Source organism: Lynx canadensis, chromosome D4 (assembly GCF_007474595.2).
Source record: "Lynx canadensis isolate LIC74 chromosome D4, mLynCan4.pri.v2, whole genome shotgun sequence".
NCBI lineage: Eukaryota > Metazoa > Chordata > Mammalia > Carnivora > Felidae > Lynx > Lynx canadensis.
The window spans coordinates 33,835,259-33,852,362 of NC_044315.2; the positions used below are offsets into that span (position 1 = coordinate 33,835,259).

The following is a 17,104-nucleotide window of genomic DNA, read 5'->3' on the forward strand; positions in this document are numbered from 1 at the left end:
AAATTTGGAAAGTGAACTAAAACCATGTTTTTTCCCCACATCCCACAACCTTGCAAAGATGTTTATACTGAATACAACAGTTTTCTCTGCCTTTACTTTGTGCCTTAGTGGAGACACAGTGGACAGAATTCTGACATTTCTTTTCCTGACCCAGAGATAGGGATGTTTGTGGTACTGAGGTTCAAGGTATATTTCTTTGAAGTACTTACATGTTCAGAATTCTGTATTTATATGAAATTTAGAATGTATTTTCAATACCTTTGGAGTATTGGGTAGAATTGAGGGAAAATGTCTGCCTCCTTATATCCAGGCTCTTCAACAAGAATAAAAACTTAAAAGTAAATAGTTTTCTCATCCCCAAGAATTTTTTGAAAAGAAAGGAGAATTCATAGAATTAGTGAACTGACAGATGTGCTTCCTTTACCTTCTGAAATACCTACTGAATTTCAAATGGAAATGTTTGTTTGGTATTTTATCTTCCTCAACAGATCCATCAGAAGTGGAAGTAAATTTGCTTTCATGAACAGGTTCAGTGCTAGGGCCTCATTATATAAATCACAGGTTTTTTATTTCATTGAAAGTCATTTGTTCGAAGTTAAAATCTGGATGGCTAATCCTCTACTTAGGAATACCATTAATAAGTATTGTCAAATTTTATGTTTGTGGATAAATGATTATATTTCCAAAGGTATGATGTATATAAAAGCACATTTCAGACAGTGAAATGGTTTAAAATCTAAAACTTAAGGAGCGTCATATCATTTGCTGTGTAACCCCTACTATAGGGTCATTTTATTGCATCATCCAGGAGAGCCTTTGGTTATTTGTGAACAAGAGGCAAGGAAAAAGCACAGAAAGGTTTGGTTAACAACCCTGCCTTCTGCTCTAATCCCCTTGGCAAGTAATTAGACAATTTGTAGCCATTGCTTAGAATCTCTACTGATTGAAACAAATGGTCACATTTCTATGAATTCCACATTGACAGCTGGGTCTAGTTTTTTTTTTTTTTCCTTAACTGGTGAAATTTTCAGGACAGCAGGCCATATCAGAGAGCGTCGGAGGGAAATACACTGATTCAACAAGCCAAGCTCATGCAGATTGCTTACCTGAGCTAAAAGGCACAACACAGAGCTTCTTCCTGAGCAGAAGTGCTAGGACCTTAGGACAACTTCTCCTGCTTTATTCTCTTCCTCTACTAAATCTCCTCTCCCTCTTTATTCATCTTGCCCACTTTATTCCATTACCCATTTGATGTAATAAGTCTAACCTCAGTTAAATGATACCTCTTATAAACTCAGGTCCCCACTGTGATTTTGTAAAGCTATTGGTGAGCTAACCAATGTCCCTTCAAATGTAACATTCATTCTCCTTTCCAAGGACTTATATGGAATTTAATAGATTCTTTCCATAAATGGATCTAATATTCACATATATACTGGGGAGATTATATTCTTTACAGACTTTTTTTTGGATTTGACCATATTTGCAAAATTACCTGTAAAAGTGAGAAGTACTTCCAGATGGAGGTCTCTCGGTTGAAGGCATTTCTATTTCCTTGTTTGTAGTTGCCTGTACTCTGCTAATAATCCTGTCTACACAGTTCTCATTCATACTTCCTATTTTTTTTTAACTTTTAATGCTTATTTTTGAGAGAGAGACAAAGTGCAAGCAGGGGAGGGGAAAAGAGAGAGGGAGGCACAGCATCTGAAGCAGGCTCCAGGCTCTGAGCTGTCAGCACAGAGCCCGGCGTGGGACTTGAACCCACGAACTGTAAGACCATGACCTGAGCTGAAGTCGGATGCTTGACTGACTGAGCCACCCAGGCGTCCTTCCTACTTCCTATTTATGCCTGGAATATTCTGTTAGTGCCAGAGTAGATGAAGGATAGCACTCCTATTGTTTTTCTTTTTTCTTTTGGAGCTATCTTTGCCTTTTCACTCATCCTATACTATGCTTCTATCTCTGCCTGAAGACCAAGGTTGATTCCAATACAAATCATACTTTCCATAAAAGCCAGAGGAGATGGGGGCAGGGCTGAGCAGCAAGGTATTAAGTAACAATCATTTTCTCCATTTCCACAACATGCTGCTCTTGCAAAGGAATCATGTAGTGCATCATCTCTGTGGCTTTTAGGTCCTCTATACCCTGGTTTAGTCAAATTGAAAAGTACATGAATTCCTGGGCCCATTATCAAGAAGTTGCCAACAGCCTAAAGAAGTCAGTACACTACTATTTCAAAAAGTGAACCGAGAAGGTTTACTACAAGAAACTCAATATCAAGATGCCTTAATGGGACACCTAGACAGAGACTCAACAGGGAGCATCTAAGGGATTACAATGACCCAAAGGACTCTATGAGTTTATTCAATCATCATTACATATGCATAGTATACATTTATCAGCCTTTAGAAAATACACACAGGAGATTTTTGGCTATATGAACATTTTCTACTGCCTTTTATGCTGATGGAGGTAGATCTTTGCTTTGTAAAAACTGATTTTTAAAAAGTCTAACCTCATTTGAAATAGCATTTTACACACAACCCACATTTATGATGATGGTTTGTATAGCCACTTTGAAAATGCCAGACACTTCTTTCAACTTGTTACTAGTTACCATGATACATTCACAGGTAAAAAAGAAAACATGTCAAATATAATAGACTACATTTTCAATTCAGAGTAAGTCACTGCAGTGTGTAGTTTGATAAATTTGAGGTATATACTACTGTGAGTTAACATGTCCATGTGACACAACATTTGCCAACAACTTGGGGAATGATAACACAACCAAATTTTAATCACACTTCTTAGATCAACTCTTTATTTTCTTAATTGTCCTTGAGCATTATGACTGTGCCACTCAGTTTTAGATCTCTTTATCATTTATTATTTTCCATTCATTTGAGATAAATAAAATTTATTTTAAAGAAAGCAAAATAAAGCTAGTCTTGAATTAACAGTACTGTACAAAATGCCCCTCAGTAGTAAAGATAGGTTTCCTCTTAAGCATTTAATATTTAGAAACAAGTATTCTTATCCTCAGTTACTTTATGTATCTCCCCAGTAAGAAACTCAACTTGGCCAGTGACATTTAGTATAGGTAATATTTTAAAAGAAACTAATTTTTATCTCACTTTGTTTCTTTCCCTCTCACCATCCTCCTTTCTTCACTTTCTTCATATAGACACAAATCAATAGGAAAATACAGAATAAATTTGTTATTTCCCAATAGAATGAATGATGTGACATCCATCCATCAATCCATCCATTCACTTTTATAAGATGAGAAACTGAATTCTTGACAGATAGGTATCATTAAAAATAATAAACTCTTAATCTCCCACAATGGTAGATATTCTTATAAGACTATAATGTTTCCAAAATTTGAAGATGAATTACTTGTTTTCTCTTGTCTATTCCACCTCAGATTTGCAAAACAAACTTTATTTCCTTTCCAGACTTCTGTTTGGTGAATCTCAATAATATTACAATTAAAAAGCAGGATAAGCAAAACTGTTCTAAATAAAGTGACATTCATCTCTGAAAGCAGTTATCAGTCGGCCAAAATGCTTTCAGTAAATACTATCTTATGGACAAGATGAGCCCTGCTTCTTACCTGGTGTTTGAAAATTAAGGCGCCTCAGTTCTACTGGGTCTGTTGGATGGTGTGAAGGGACCTCCTTACTGTTGGGTATGCTGCTCTTTCTAGAGTCAGACTCTGCCCTCTTCCTGTAGGGAGAAAAATTTTTTAAAAATGTAAGAATACAATAAAAAAGCAATTGAAACATTTAAAAAGCTCCCAACTTTCTGTTTTACAACCATCTGTCAGGTCAGTTTTGTGACCCTGTTCAGGTTGCTTTACCTCTCTTGGCCTAGACCATTTCCTCAAGTCTAAAATATTTGCTTAAGTGAATGATCTCAAAGTCCCCCTTCAGCTCTAGAATTGAATTCTTCACTGCCTCTGCCACTAGGCATTAAGGAGGCGTTGGAGAGATATGCTTGAATCCTGATGGCTACAAAGTGGGTCTGCACTGAATTTTCCCATATGACAGACAGATGCAGTAAGTGTGTTCTAAGATTCCAAGCTAGCACCTAGAAGGAGAATTAGCACTACACAAGACCAACATCCCCTTTTTATTTCAAATTAAAAGAAAGAAAAGTAGTGTTGGCTGCTTATGATGTTAAGCTGTGATTAATATTTCATTAATGAAAGTCAATCACAGAAAGTAGGTAATTTCACCTACTGGGTAGTCTCACTCTTCCAATGATCATTCATGGCATATGTGAACCATTAATAATGCCTTGTTATAAGTAATTCTTCACACAATGCATTTCATCTTTGTTTTAATTACTATCTACTAGTTTTATTAAATAACTTTGTTTAGGGTGTGATAATGTAATAGTAACAAATGTCTATGCAAAGAACATCAGGTTTTTCTTCATAAGATTTCTTATTCATTTTTTTCAAACCTTCCAAAACGCAGAGTGCTGCCTAAGTATTTTCTTTAAGGTTAAATTAGATTTAAAACTCAAGAAATGGAGACCTTTTCAAGCAGTGCTTTATTCTGTATTTATTCAAATACTGACTCCAGCAATCTCCAGGCTACAGTCGTAATCCTTGTGTCCACCCCTGTTTAAAACAAAGACATTCTTTTTTGGGGAAAGGGGCACAGCGGTGCTCAGGAACACTCCCTTGTCTTTCTGATATGACTGTCTCACAGCTCATTAGTGTTGCTGTGGCAATGGGATCCCATTGAGTGCCACCCAGGTCGTTCCATGGTAAGCCAGAGGGCTCCTGTTAAATAGCCTTTCTTTCCATCTCTGCTCATCTGTATAAAATAAAACTAACCAGGGGATGAAGGGAAGATTGATGCAAAAGGAAAGCACACTTGATTTGCTCAAGTGCAATGCCTTCAGCAAAACTGTGTTAATGGAATGAATTTTCTTCGGTGAGTCCTGTTAGACACCTTGCTCTCTCAGAACCTTGGATTAACCTGTCTCAGGATTTCCTGTTTCTACCTGAAGGTGTCAGGTATAGCCTAAGGACAGAATGCATTGCCAAGCTATGCCACGAATCAGAGGTGAGCACTGAATGTCAGGTGTGCCAAAAGTACTGGCGGTTCCAGTTGTATGGAGTGGAAAATGAGAAGCAAAGTAAAAGCAGAGCTGAGGGCTGACAAGAAAGATGTGAGAAGAAAGAGAAAGAGTGGCTCAAAAGACCATGTGAAAGAAGGACATGGTGACCAGTTTCAGAATGGAAAATGCCACTGTGATTAGGCTGTGGCTATATGACTCATAGAGATTCATTTTACCACCAAAGGTATAGAAGCTAAATGGGCTCATGAAATGCCATGGACTGCTAGTCAGTCAGTCCCATGTGTAACAATCATACACTTGGCCTTCTCAATTCAAGGGACCCAGTGGCCCTCCTTAAACTTCTTTTGTTCCAAATGAGCTGGCACAGATGCATCTCTTTACTGATGTGCCAGACATAATGATTAAAACCTGAATTTTTATCCTTTCTCAAAGTGGCCCCACTGTCTTTCTTGCAGGATTATGGGGCCAGATGTAGAAATACCTGGGCAAGGAAACTGGGTCACTCTTGTAGGTACTGTGGAACATGCTCCTTATCTTTTCAGTGAGGCCAAGCTGAGTGACACTGAGACAAAGGGACAGAAGAGAATACTCTCTAAAGAAATTTAGTCTGTTTCTCTGGTGCCAGGAAAGGTGAATGTCACATCTTGTTGCCCAGATGAATCTCAGAAAACCCAAAGCTTGGGACTAAAACTGCCATGTATAGTTGTGACAAAGTTGGGGGGGGGTCCTGACATTTAATAACTAACTTGTCCCTGACTTTATCTGTTCAAATAAATTACTTCCATGATCTCAGACTCAAAAATCCTATAGCCATCTCAGAAAACCAGCTATTTAAATTTCTTTAAATTCACTTAGTTTAGTTCTGGTGATCACAACATGGGTACTGGCTGCCCACACTTTCATCACATTATTTTTAAACACAAATGTGTTAAAATGGTTGTTTTCTAACAGAAAGGATTTCTAAGAAATGTTTGCAAGATGAAGAGTTTGGTCATCATTGGTAATAATGATAAATAGCTTTAAAAATAGAATTTACTGCCATAAAGGATTAACTAGTATATGAGGGTCTAAATCAGGCCCAACAGGAATGTCTGTGGTCATATTTTTCCTGATAGGTTTTCAGAAGTCTCATTATTCACATTTTCATTTTCAACTAGAAAAAAGTGAAGAATAGTGACTACAAGCATATTTGAATTTTGCCTTGCTATTTTATTTTTTCTGTTAAGATTATAAAGTCCTGTTATAAGCTTATTTTCTGCAGAGAGAAATATGTACTACATGCAGGAGGTATATGGGTGAAAAGGAAATGCAAGATCACATGACATTTCAGATATGGTGGAAACAGCATCATGAAAATATGTGGTGGTTTGGGATGGGAACCACATATAACAAAGATGCTACTTTGTGGTCTAAGGGGTTTTTTATCTTCACTTAATCTCACCTTGGTCTAAGGATGAGATATGAATCTACTTACTTAGAACAAAGATATTCGGATATATGGGCAAAGGCTTTTGGAAGAATGATGCATCTATCTGAAATCCCTACTTTGGCTGAAAACAAAACGTATTTTGCATGTGTTTTTGGGTGGATTAATGAAAACCAGTGATATTAAAAATACTTTAAAAAAAAAGATACCCTACAGAAGTATTAAGTTACCTATGAGTAGAAGTGTAATGTAGCTTACTGACCAGTGTTAAGTGATTTTGGGAAAATAATACAGCCATGGTTCTCAAACTTTAGCATGCATCTGAATCCCCTGGAAGGGATTACTAAACTATAGACTGTTGCACTCACACCTAGAGTTTCCGATTCACTAGGTCTGGGGTAGGTAGTCTAAGAATTTGTATTTCTCTCAAGTTTCCAGGTGAAGCTAATGCTTCTGCTGCTGGTCCAGGTAACACTCATTGGGAACTACTGGAATATAGAACTGGGAGGACTAGACAACTGAGATGAGCACTGAGATCCTTTTCTTAGTTTAAGTTTCATCAGAAGTTTCTACCTGTCAATATAGATATGAAGATAGATATACATATAGATATGTTAGAAAAGTAGGTTTGATTGGACCAGTCCTTCAATAATCACACAGATAGCTAGTGCTATTATTATTATTATTATTATTCCTACTACTACTACTATTGCTGCTGCTGCTGTTATTATTTGAGTCTGGAAAGCATGGAAATAATTTGGAATGATGTCAGAATTTTCACAAATGCATGGCCGTCAATATTTACAGGATATTAAAATGCCATTAGTGCTCTTGTATTGGGAGGTGACCTCACATCAAACTTAAAAGCCAATCTTAAGTAAAAACAAACAAAACAAAACAAATGTCTTAATGGAACACCTCACATTTCTTTTCTGTAGACACATTAACACATACAAATGCTCATACAAAATGCAGACTGGTTTCATTACCTTCTAAATTTGGCTTTACATAAAGATAATTTGTTATTTATATTTATATAGACAAACTAATTTATTTCCCTCAGAATCATTTCAGTACCAATATTTTAATATTTTATATATCTAGGCTTTGTCCATCTTCCACCTGCCAGGTGACACCTTTTATATCCAACCTCCACCCTCACCCCCTCAATACTTCCAATGGCTACCAGTGTCTTACTGAGCATTAAATGGGGTTTGTTCTCTATTCCTCACCTGTCAGGTTTACTGCTCCATTTTAATGCAGCAAAAAAAGAAAAAGAAAGGCTCAATGTTAGTTGGCCAATGGTAACAAGAGTAACTATGACAACGAAGATTTAAGAAAAACTGCTTATAAGCAGGGCACATTAACTGACACACATTAGGAAATGACAGTGTATCAAAACATTTAAAGGACTCTAATTATGAGTTGAATGGAGGATATGAGGGTACGTAGCTAAATAAAGCATTTTGTGCACATGTTAATGTCACATTCGCTTATATCCACCAAGGTACAAAATATTGCCACAATTAATTATATCCCAGAAAGTGATGATAGAGATATAATCTGACTTTTATAAAACATGCCATGAGGAAACTACTAATGTACTTAATGGAAATACAACATAATTCCATGTAAGAAATGTGTTCATCTAAAACAAAGTCTTAAGAGGTGTGTTATTTCTTTAATGATATAAGGTATCTGCAAATCCACTGAACTGCACAAAAATGTGCACAATGGTAGAATACACTATGAGGTAATAAAGTGGCAAAAATGATTTCTTCAAACTCCTTTTGACGAGTAAGGTTATTATAAATCTTTTCTCCAATAAAAGATCAAATACATTTTCAGTTTTGGGAAAAGTAATACTCATCATTATAAATCTACAGAGCATGACCCATATATATCACTGGGCTAATCTTGAAAGTATTTTATTACCAGCCATTGACATGACAGATATTTTCCCAGTCAAAGAGGTGCTCCTGTCTGTGAACACATCTAACTCATGCTCATGTGATAATATGTAGATTGTTTAGATAACTATGTTCTTTATGCAGAGAGCATAACTATTACCTGAAAAGAATTAATCTGAACAATCTCAACAGTGAGGCAAATTTCAGAGTTTTTAATGAGTTCTCAAATGCAAAATAGAGAACTGAGTCTACCTGAATGTCAATGAAATATATACCCAAGTTGCTAAAGTATCTAGCTTAGAAATAATCCAGTCTATCTCCTTTCAAAAATACAAAACCCACATTTAAATTTTACAAACACACACATACAAGGTGAATAATGAAAATGATATCAAAAATACTGTTTTTTTTATTCTTAATTTTAAAATGATTTACCTAGTGTTGTGGGTCTTAAAAATCCTATGTATATATGTTTCTAACTTCCTTGTTTTTAATCAAGGAGATCTTTAGTGAATCATCATAGGATAATCTGTTTCTTTGGATGGAAGAGAACTACTTAGTGAATTATCAGTTTTTTATATTAAAATGTTAAATAATCTGATGAACAAATGCATAGCTAGTGTGTGATTCACTCCCTCTTCCACAGAAATGTCAGACTCACCACACACCCTGGTACATATTTGGTGCAAGTATCTAAGTTTGAAGGCTTTGGAAGCTTATAAATTTAAATTATAGGCTGAGGATTTTATTAAAGCTCTTGCCAGGCAAGATGAAGGTGATATTGCATGATGGAGTAAATAAGTGGAGGGGATTGAGTTTGGAATTTGTTTAATGCCATTGATTTGTATAAATTGGATTACTCAATATTCCTCTGTGCCATGCAGTTTACTAGGCATAAGGGCTAAGTGTGAGGAAATGACAGCATCCTTGACCTCTAGTTTAGAGGTGGCAAGAAAGACAAGAAAATGGGAAAATCTAGTAATGTGGTAGGTTCTGTAACATTAGATAAGTGGAAAGTGCTTTAACAGCATAGACAATAGAACCCTAGGGCAGCCTGAACTGGTAGAGAGAATAGAGCAAGAAGGAGGCACCCAGAAAAGCTTTTTGTTTAGGTGGGCATGTTAGTTTACTACTAAAGGATGTTTTAGAGTCAGTCAGGCCAAGAGGAGAGGCTGGGGAGACAGAGGAAAGGTGTTTCAGGTATACGGAAGGATCTACTCAAAGGCCAGAAGGCAGAAACAATTGGACAATCAATTGTCCAGTGTGGTTGGGCATGGCAGCATATATCTCCATAGCATCTGAAAATATCCTGATTTGTATTTCTTTCTTTGATTACATCTTGGAAATATGTAAATTTGATACAAAAAGAGAAGACTAACAAAGCACAGACCACAGAGAGCAATCTTGGATCTACAGGAAAAGCTTGAAAAGCTAAGGCCTGTGTTTTAGTCTCATCTATTCCATGGCCTTCATTCATGAACATCTTCAGGTGAGAATGGAAAAGATTTCCTTGGTCTATAGTATCTATTTAGGTTAGACTATTTCTATTTAAGGATATTAGTTTTGTCTAGATAGTGCCTGAGATCTTTACAAACTCCTAATCCATATTTTCTTTTTTTCCATGGTACATAGTAAATACTCCTCATTCATCTTGAAATGCTTTTCCATAGAGTCAGGTTAACATTTTAAGTATCTTCTATATAAGTAATTCCCGGACTGTTCTAACACTAATAACTAAAAAGCCTTACACATGTAACAAGTGTACAGGGTAGAGTGAGATCTAAGAGTGTTCATTTGCTTTTTCTTTTCTTTTCTTTTTTTGTGGGGTGGATGAATGAAGGGCAACCTGGAGTCATATTAAAAAAAAAAAAACATACACATACTGGAGGCAGAAATAATATAGCAATAGAACTATTAGGTGGTGTTTTAGGTTTTCAGATTATAGAGCATTATTAAAAGGTCCAATTATCTAGTCTACCCACTTACTTTATAAATGAGGAAACTGAGGCCCAGAGTGTTAGCATGACTTTCTATCACAATTAGCTACCTACTCACAGAGCTGGAACTTAAGTTTCCTGATTCCTGATTTTCTGATTAGTGTTTTTTTAAACCTTGATACCATCTTATCTCTGTAATTTACATTTTGAAATATTGCATATATCACATATAGACAACAAAATAAAAAAAATAGGGCAAAATAATCCATAACACTAAAGACCTACCAAATATATTTTAATTTTCTGATGGTTCAGTGGGTATTGTAGGGTCCTTACAAAGCCTCAGTTGATGTTGTTTTGTCATTGATTATCAATGTATTATAGGTTTACAAATTACTAGATTAAAAATAAAGTAAAATAAATACAATGTGAGATAAAATAGTGTAATGGTTCCACATTAATATAATTAATAGGAATAAGTCTCAGTCTTCTCACACAGATCTATAAAATATTCTTCTTTATATGAACAAACCATCCATAGCTATAGACCTACTCTTAAGGCAAGTAGTTTTGTAAGCAAGTGTATGTGATTAGGTGGGATTATCAAGATAATATGAGTTGATAATATTTAATAATAATAATGATAATAATTGTATATTCAATTCTGAGTCATTACCAACAACCTATGTGTAAAATGAAAGGCAGCCAAAAAGAGGGATGAAGTATTTATTATATAATTAACTTTGTTCAGAATCCAAGCTATAAAAGACACTATTCATTGCCTGCAGAAGATTTCCTCTTGAACTGCCTCATGATAATCAAGAAGGACATTGTTGGGTCTACTTGAATTTCAAGTCAGGAATGTTCTTTACTGCTGAAGCAAGCATTTCTATTTCAGAAACGCTTCATGGGCCTTCAGATGGTTAGCTAAATATACTTGGCATTCGAGGATGTATGCATTTCCCAACAATTGCATTAGACAATGCTTACATATGCACACACTAAAATGCAACTCTATTTTAACAGAGTCATAAAATCTTTAAATGTGATGCCTTTTTTTGAAGGATTATAAAAAAATATATAACTGAGTTGAATTTTTCTTCAAGCACATGCACATGCGCAAACAGTTAATTACAGATCTTTAAAAAATTATCAAGGTTATAATCCTATTTCTTCATATTTACATAACTCACAAATGCCCTGCACATTTCTGTTAAGTGACATGATAATGATAGCCAGATATAGCAGAATGAAACACAACTTAAAAAAAATAAGGCAAGCATTTTGTCCATTTTGAATAATCACAAAATGTCATGTGCCATGATCTAGAAATGCAACCATAAACAAGCACTTTCTGATCTGACTCTTACAGTAAGATTTAGCCACCTAAATAAATATCACAGAAAGCAATGATAATTCTACTTTTAATCTTTTATTATTGTATTATCTTCTGGTAATAAGTATAGCACATGAGCAGCAAAGGATACCAGTTCCTGTTTGGACTCACTCAGGATGTTATTGTTCAGGGCATGTGGGTACCTTGTGCTCTCTGTGCTTACTTCTTACACAAGAGAGGCAATTAAATATACACTGATACAATATGGATTGGAATGGAGAGACTGAAACCATTATCTATGAGGAGAGATTGGCCTTCAGTTACCTGTCTTTTAAGCTATTTTATAGCATGGATAACGGAGTGATGGCAATGATCAGGAAACAAAATAATAATGGGTATTTCTTTCTTTCTTTCTAACTCTAAAATAGAATAGGCAATTTAATAGGTTATGGTTATGAATTTGTTTAGTTTTCTTTAGTTTAGTTTTTTTCTTTTCAATGCTCTCTTCACACTGAAATAGAATACAGTCTCATAAGAGAAAGTTGCAAAGGACAAGTGTCTTGAAGGATATTTTTTTGAGTTGAGAAGAGGTTATAAAAAAAAAAAAAGATTATTCCAGGAACATAAGAACATACTTAACAGAAGAATAAAGGTAGAAATAATTAATGTAAACCCAGTGAAGGGAGCCAGATAAATAGGATAAAGATATAATGGAAGTAAGATTATCAGATTAAGTATGTCAGCAAGAATCAAAATGAAGACATTCTCATTTGATTTTGCAAGTCAAGGTTATGAGAGGGGAGAAAGAGAGGGAGAGAGACAGAGGGACTACTTTATAGTACAGGGAAGTGGTCATCTTCACAGGAGAGTTCTTAAAGGTGATACACCACAAAGAAAAATGGGAACATAGATTAAAGTTTCATAAAAATAAAATTTGGATTGGAAAAAAATAAAAAGTGACACAAAGGAAGATAATTTAGAATTTAGTCAGTCTACATGTTTATGAGTTTGCATTATATATGTTAATACTTACAATTTTATTATTTTGGTATTATATATATTTATTAATTTTTTAACATTTATTTATTTTTGATAGAGCACAAGAGGGGGAGGGGCAGAGAGAGGAGGAGACACAGAATCTGAAGCAGGCTCCAGGCTCTGGCTCCCGGCTCCTGGCTCCTGGCTCCCGGCTGTCAGTGCAGAGCCCAATGTTGGGCTGGAACTCACAAACCGCGAGATCATGACCTGAGCCAAGTTGGACGCTTAACCCAAGTTGGAGCCACCCAGGCACCCAGGTATTACATATTTTTTAAGTCTGGAAGGATTTAGGGAAATAATTACTAATGTCCTCTTTGCAACTGACTAGGCAATGACTAGGGGAAAAAAAATCTTGGTTACCGTAATAGAGGCAGAAATAGAATTGAAAAAGAGTGGAAGATCAGAAACTATGGAGTAGATGTGGATTCTTTGCATCCTAATTGTAGTGAAAAGACACTAAATCAGATCAGTACTTGGGAGTAGAAGGACTGAGGTTTTACTTTTAATTTTTTAAAGGAAAATGGTACCTCACATTCCTTATTGGATACAATTGAGAATTAACTATTGGAACAAAGGTTATAGAAAACAGAAGAAAAAAATTCATTCTCTTCCTTATTTTTCCTTGTTTTATCTTTAACTTTTAGCAACTTTCAGGGTTTTGAGAAATAGCTACAGGAAAAAATTTTAGCTCAGGTGCCCATTAGACTTATGAAATGGACATAAATGTGCAAATTTGTAATATTATTTGTAAAACCATGTTGAAATTGAACAATTAATCCACAGGAATCTACCCCCCAAAACAAAAGCACACTGTATACACTGTATGTTAGCCAACTTGACAATACATATATTAAAATAAAAAAAGAAAAAGTAAATTAGAAAAAATAAAATTCATTTGAATCCCAAAGAGCAAAAAAAAAAAAAAAAAGAGCAATTAATCATCTAAAGCAATTAAATACAAGCTTGGAATTATCTGCCTATGAATGTACTCATGTTTCAAAAGCCATACAAAGTGCTCCTAATGCATAAAGTAGCTGAGAAGACTGAGGCTAGGATCCATGAATGCTGGGCAACAAAATCTATATCACACACTGAATGAGATTTTAAAAAGTGCAATCTTTACATTTTGTTCTAATCTAATGAAAGCATTTTGCAGTGATTACGGGCGCTACACTGAAGTATTTCATTAACAGCAACCAGCCACATAATGTCCATAGAAGAATTACCAAGATTGTAATATAAATATTGGGCAAACCTACCTTTTATAAAGAAGGATAGCTATCACAATGCAGATGATAAAGACCACTGCAAGGACTGGACCTACAACCCAGATCAAGCCTTCTTCTTCATCTGTGATTGGCTGTGGATCCAAATCCATTGACACAACGGGGTCAGAGTAGGGACTGGTTGCATACATCTTCTGAGGAAAAACAGAGTCTATGTTACTTATAAACTAATGGCTTTCTAGTGTATATCTTTAGCATTAGAAGAAGCAAGAATTTAGAACTTAGGATTTGATGTTAAGTGTGTGAAATAACATCAGTAAAAGAAGGAGGGAGGGAAAGGGATGAGAGAAGAGGTGGGAGATGAGGAAAGAGGAAAAAGTAAAGAGGTCTTGCAACCTAAATTTCCTTGCAGAGTGAAGTATTTTATAATAAAATCATTTTTGATGGTATAAATTAGTCTGCAGACACATCTTCATTGGGATCTATAGATGGCATATTAAATGATCTTACCAAGTACAAAGTACCAGCAATTAACTGCTCATAAAATGTTCAGTGAGTATTTACATTGTGCCAAGGTGTTATGTGCTGTGTGAAAATCAACAGAAATATTATAGCTCCAGCACCAAAGCATTATCACCCAGTCAAGGAGACCAAATTTAAAAAGTAAACATTTACAAGGAAAATGTCAGTATTTCAGGAAGGAGAAATGGAGACCTGTAGGTCAAAGGGTACAAAACCTCAGTTATAAGAAGTTCTGAGGACCTAATGTACTGTATGGTGACCATAGTTAATAATACAGTATTATGTACTTGGAAGTTGCTGAGAGTAGATCTTAAGTATTCCTCACCACACACACACACACACACACACACACACACACACACACACAGAGTTATGTGAGATGATAGATACGCTGATTATCTTGTTCTTGGCAATCATCCCACAATGTATATGTGTATCAAAACATCATGTTTTACACTTTAAACACATAAAATTATATATTTCAAATTTCCCTCAGTGAAGCTGGGAAAAAATAATACTTGCTGAAGGAATTGATTTTGTTTTCATAACATCCTATTTCGTTCTGTCCCATTTCAAGGCTCTCTTAGTATTCTCTCGACTCTGCCCACATGTAGGGGTCCTAGTTTTTCCTTTTCCAACAGAGACCAATCCATAGCCATCGGCTGACCCCCTTTCCTGCCACTAGACCCTCATCTCTTCTCACTCCAGTACCACCACTGGTCCCGTTATCTCATTTGCTAAATCTAATTGTCATTATTCAGTCCCTTCTAGACATCTTTTCTAGATTTGGCACAGTTGACTGAGCCTTCTTTAAAACTCCCTACACTGGTTCTCCTAATTCTGTACTCAACTGGTCCCATCCTAATCTTGCCAACTGATCATGTCCTGCTGAGCTGACAACCTCTGAATTCATCCTGTGTCAGTATGCTTAAGTTTTATTTTCTACTAGTCTTTCTGTCCCTTATCTGGCAAGGCCATTATTAGCTTTAACTACCAACTTCTATGAAGATTACTACTTGATTAATGTTCCTAAACTCAGAAACTCTGGAAGTCCCAGACCTTCATTTTCAATTATTTTGAGAGATTCCTACATTTACCTGCAAGATATGAATCACATGTGTTATTCCCCTGATTCCTAGATATACCCTCCTTCTAACTTGCTAATTTTTCTCACCCTCTACTTAGGAATGAAAACTACTGATCTTATTTTGCCAATGACCCTCTAGGTTGATCTACCCTCTTTCCAGTCTCATGGGTACTGTTTTTTTTGGGACCTCATTCATGCCTATCCAAACCAGAGCAAGAGTTTCTTCCTTCCTCTAATATTCTCTACTGCTGCTAGAGTTATTATCCTAAACCACAGCTGTTAAACCTTCAGGAGGCTTTCTGGTGATTCCTAAATAAAACCTAGACATCCTAGCATGTATCTTGAGGGCCTCCATGATTTTGTTTTCAACTTCTGTACCACATACAACATTTTCCATCACAGTGAGCTTCTTGCCACTATTCCCCAATGGCTCTATTCTCTCTCTTAACCCTCTCAAAAGTTCCACAACATCTGTCTCCTGAAATCCAACTATTTTCCAAGGCTCCACTTACCTATGGTTTCTAGTGATGCTAACTATCTTTAACTGGAAATAATCAATCATTTCACAAACTATAGGTAAAAACAATTTAAAAAAATTAGGTAGTCCTTTATTTCTTTTATTTGTCCTTTATTCCTTTTTTAATGGTATTCATCAAACTCCATTTTCTGTTTTGTGCATATGCCTTATTTTCTTTAATGAAACTATAAACTCCTGGAAGGTAGGGATTTGTATACCATTTGTGTTTGGATACTTAAAGCAGCTAGCACAAAACTTTGCACTTAGTGAGTTCCTAGCAAATCTTTGTTAAATAAAATAAAATGTTCATCTTTTCAAATGGCTGACATTATCAAGGCATGAGAGAATAGTCTCATTTTTCCATGATTAGGAAGTATATTTAATTTTTTAATCCACATTAAAAATTAATTCAAGGCATATATTCTGAATTGAAGTACAACAAGAGTAGTAGTCAATCTGGAGGGTATATGCCCCACTAAATGCTTGTATATTGTTCTTCTTTCCCATTTTCCTCACCATTCTTAGGAAAGGGATTGACTATATTTTCAGATTTTCTAATGGGTCATAAGATAAAAATTCAGTACATTTCCAACCTTCTCAGAAGCAGCTTAAAAAAAAGATATGTACAGTGTAAGGACTTGGCAAAGATACTAAATATCGAAGAAACATGATTCTTTATATGAGTATAATTGCTTGTTTTGGTTTATACTTTCCCCTTTCAATTTTGTAGGTCACACTCAAACTGTTTGGCAGACAAAAGTAAACAAAACTCTGTGATTTCAAATTCTTTACCAAGAGGCTTTGAGATAATCATCTTGGTCAGCCAAGATACAAATCTAAACAGAGGTTTTCCCAAAGCGCACAGATTTCCAACCCAAATCAGGATACAGAGACATGTGAAAAAGAAAAGGAAGGAGAAGAAAACCATAAAATGATACCAACCTGATGAAAAGCAGCATTTGTTCAATGTGTGGGGGTAATAGCCTTTGGTCATTCTAAACCAGT

General features: G+C 35.5%; 1 protein-coding gene across 37 annotated transcripts in view; it reads right to left on the minus strand.

Annotated features, from left to right (window-relative positions):
• The window catches only part of PTPRD (protein tyrosine phosphatase receptor type D), a 528,787-nt gene that overhangs the window by 120,032 nt on the left and 391,651 nt on the right, over positions 1-17,104 (minus strand). For 21 of the 37 annotated variants that reach the window (XM_032595594.1, XM_032595593.1, XM_032595589.1 and 18 more), the window contains 3 exons: positions 14,007-14,167; positions 7,759-7,770; positions 3,620-3,732 (listed from right to left, as the gene is read on the minus strand). In XM_032595594.1, the coding sequence (XP_032451485.1) occupies positions 3,620-3,732; positions 7,759-7,770; positions 14,007-14,167 (286 nt within the window). The remainder of the gene's footprint in view (positions 1-3,619; positions 3,733-7,758; positions 7,771-14,006; positions 14,168-17,104) is intronic. The other 16 variants (XM_032595608.1, XM_032595604.1, XM_032595602.1 and 13 more) reach the window with 2 other exon arrangements.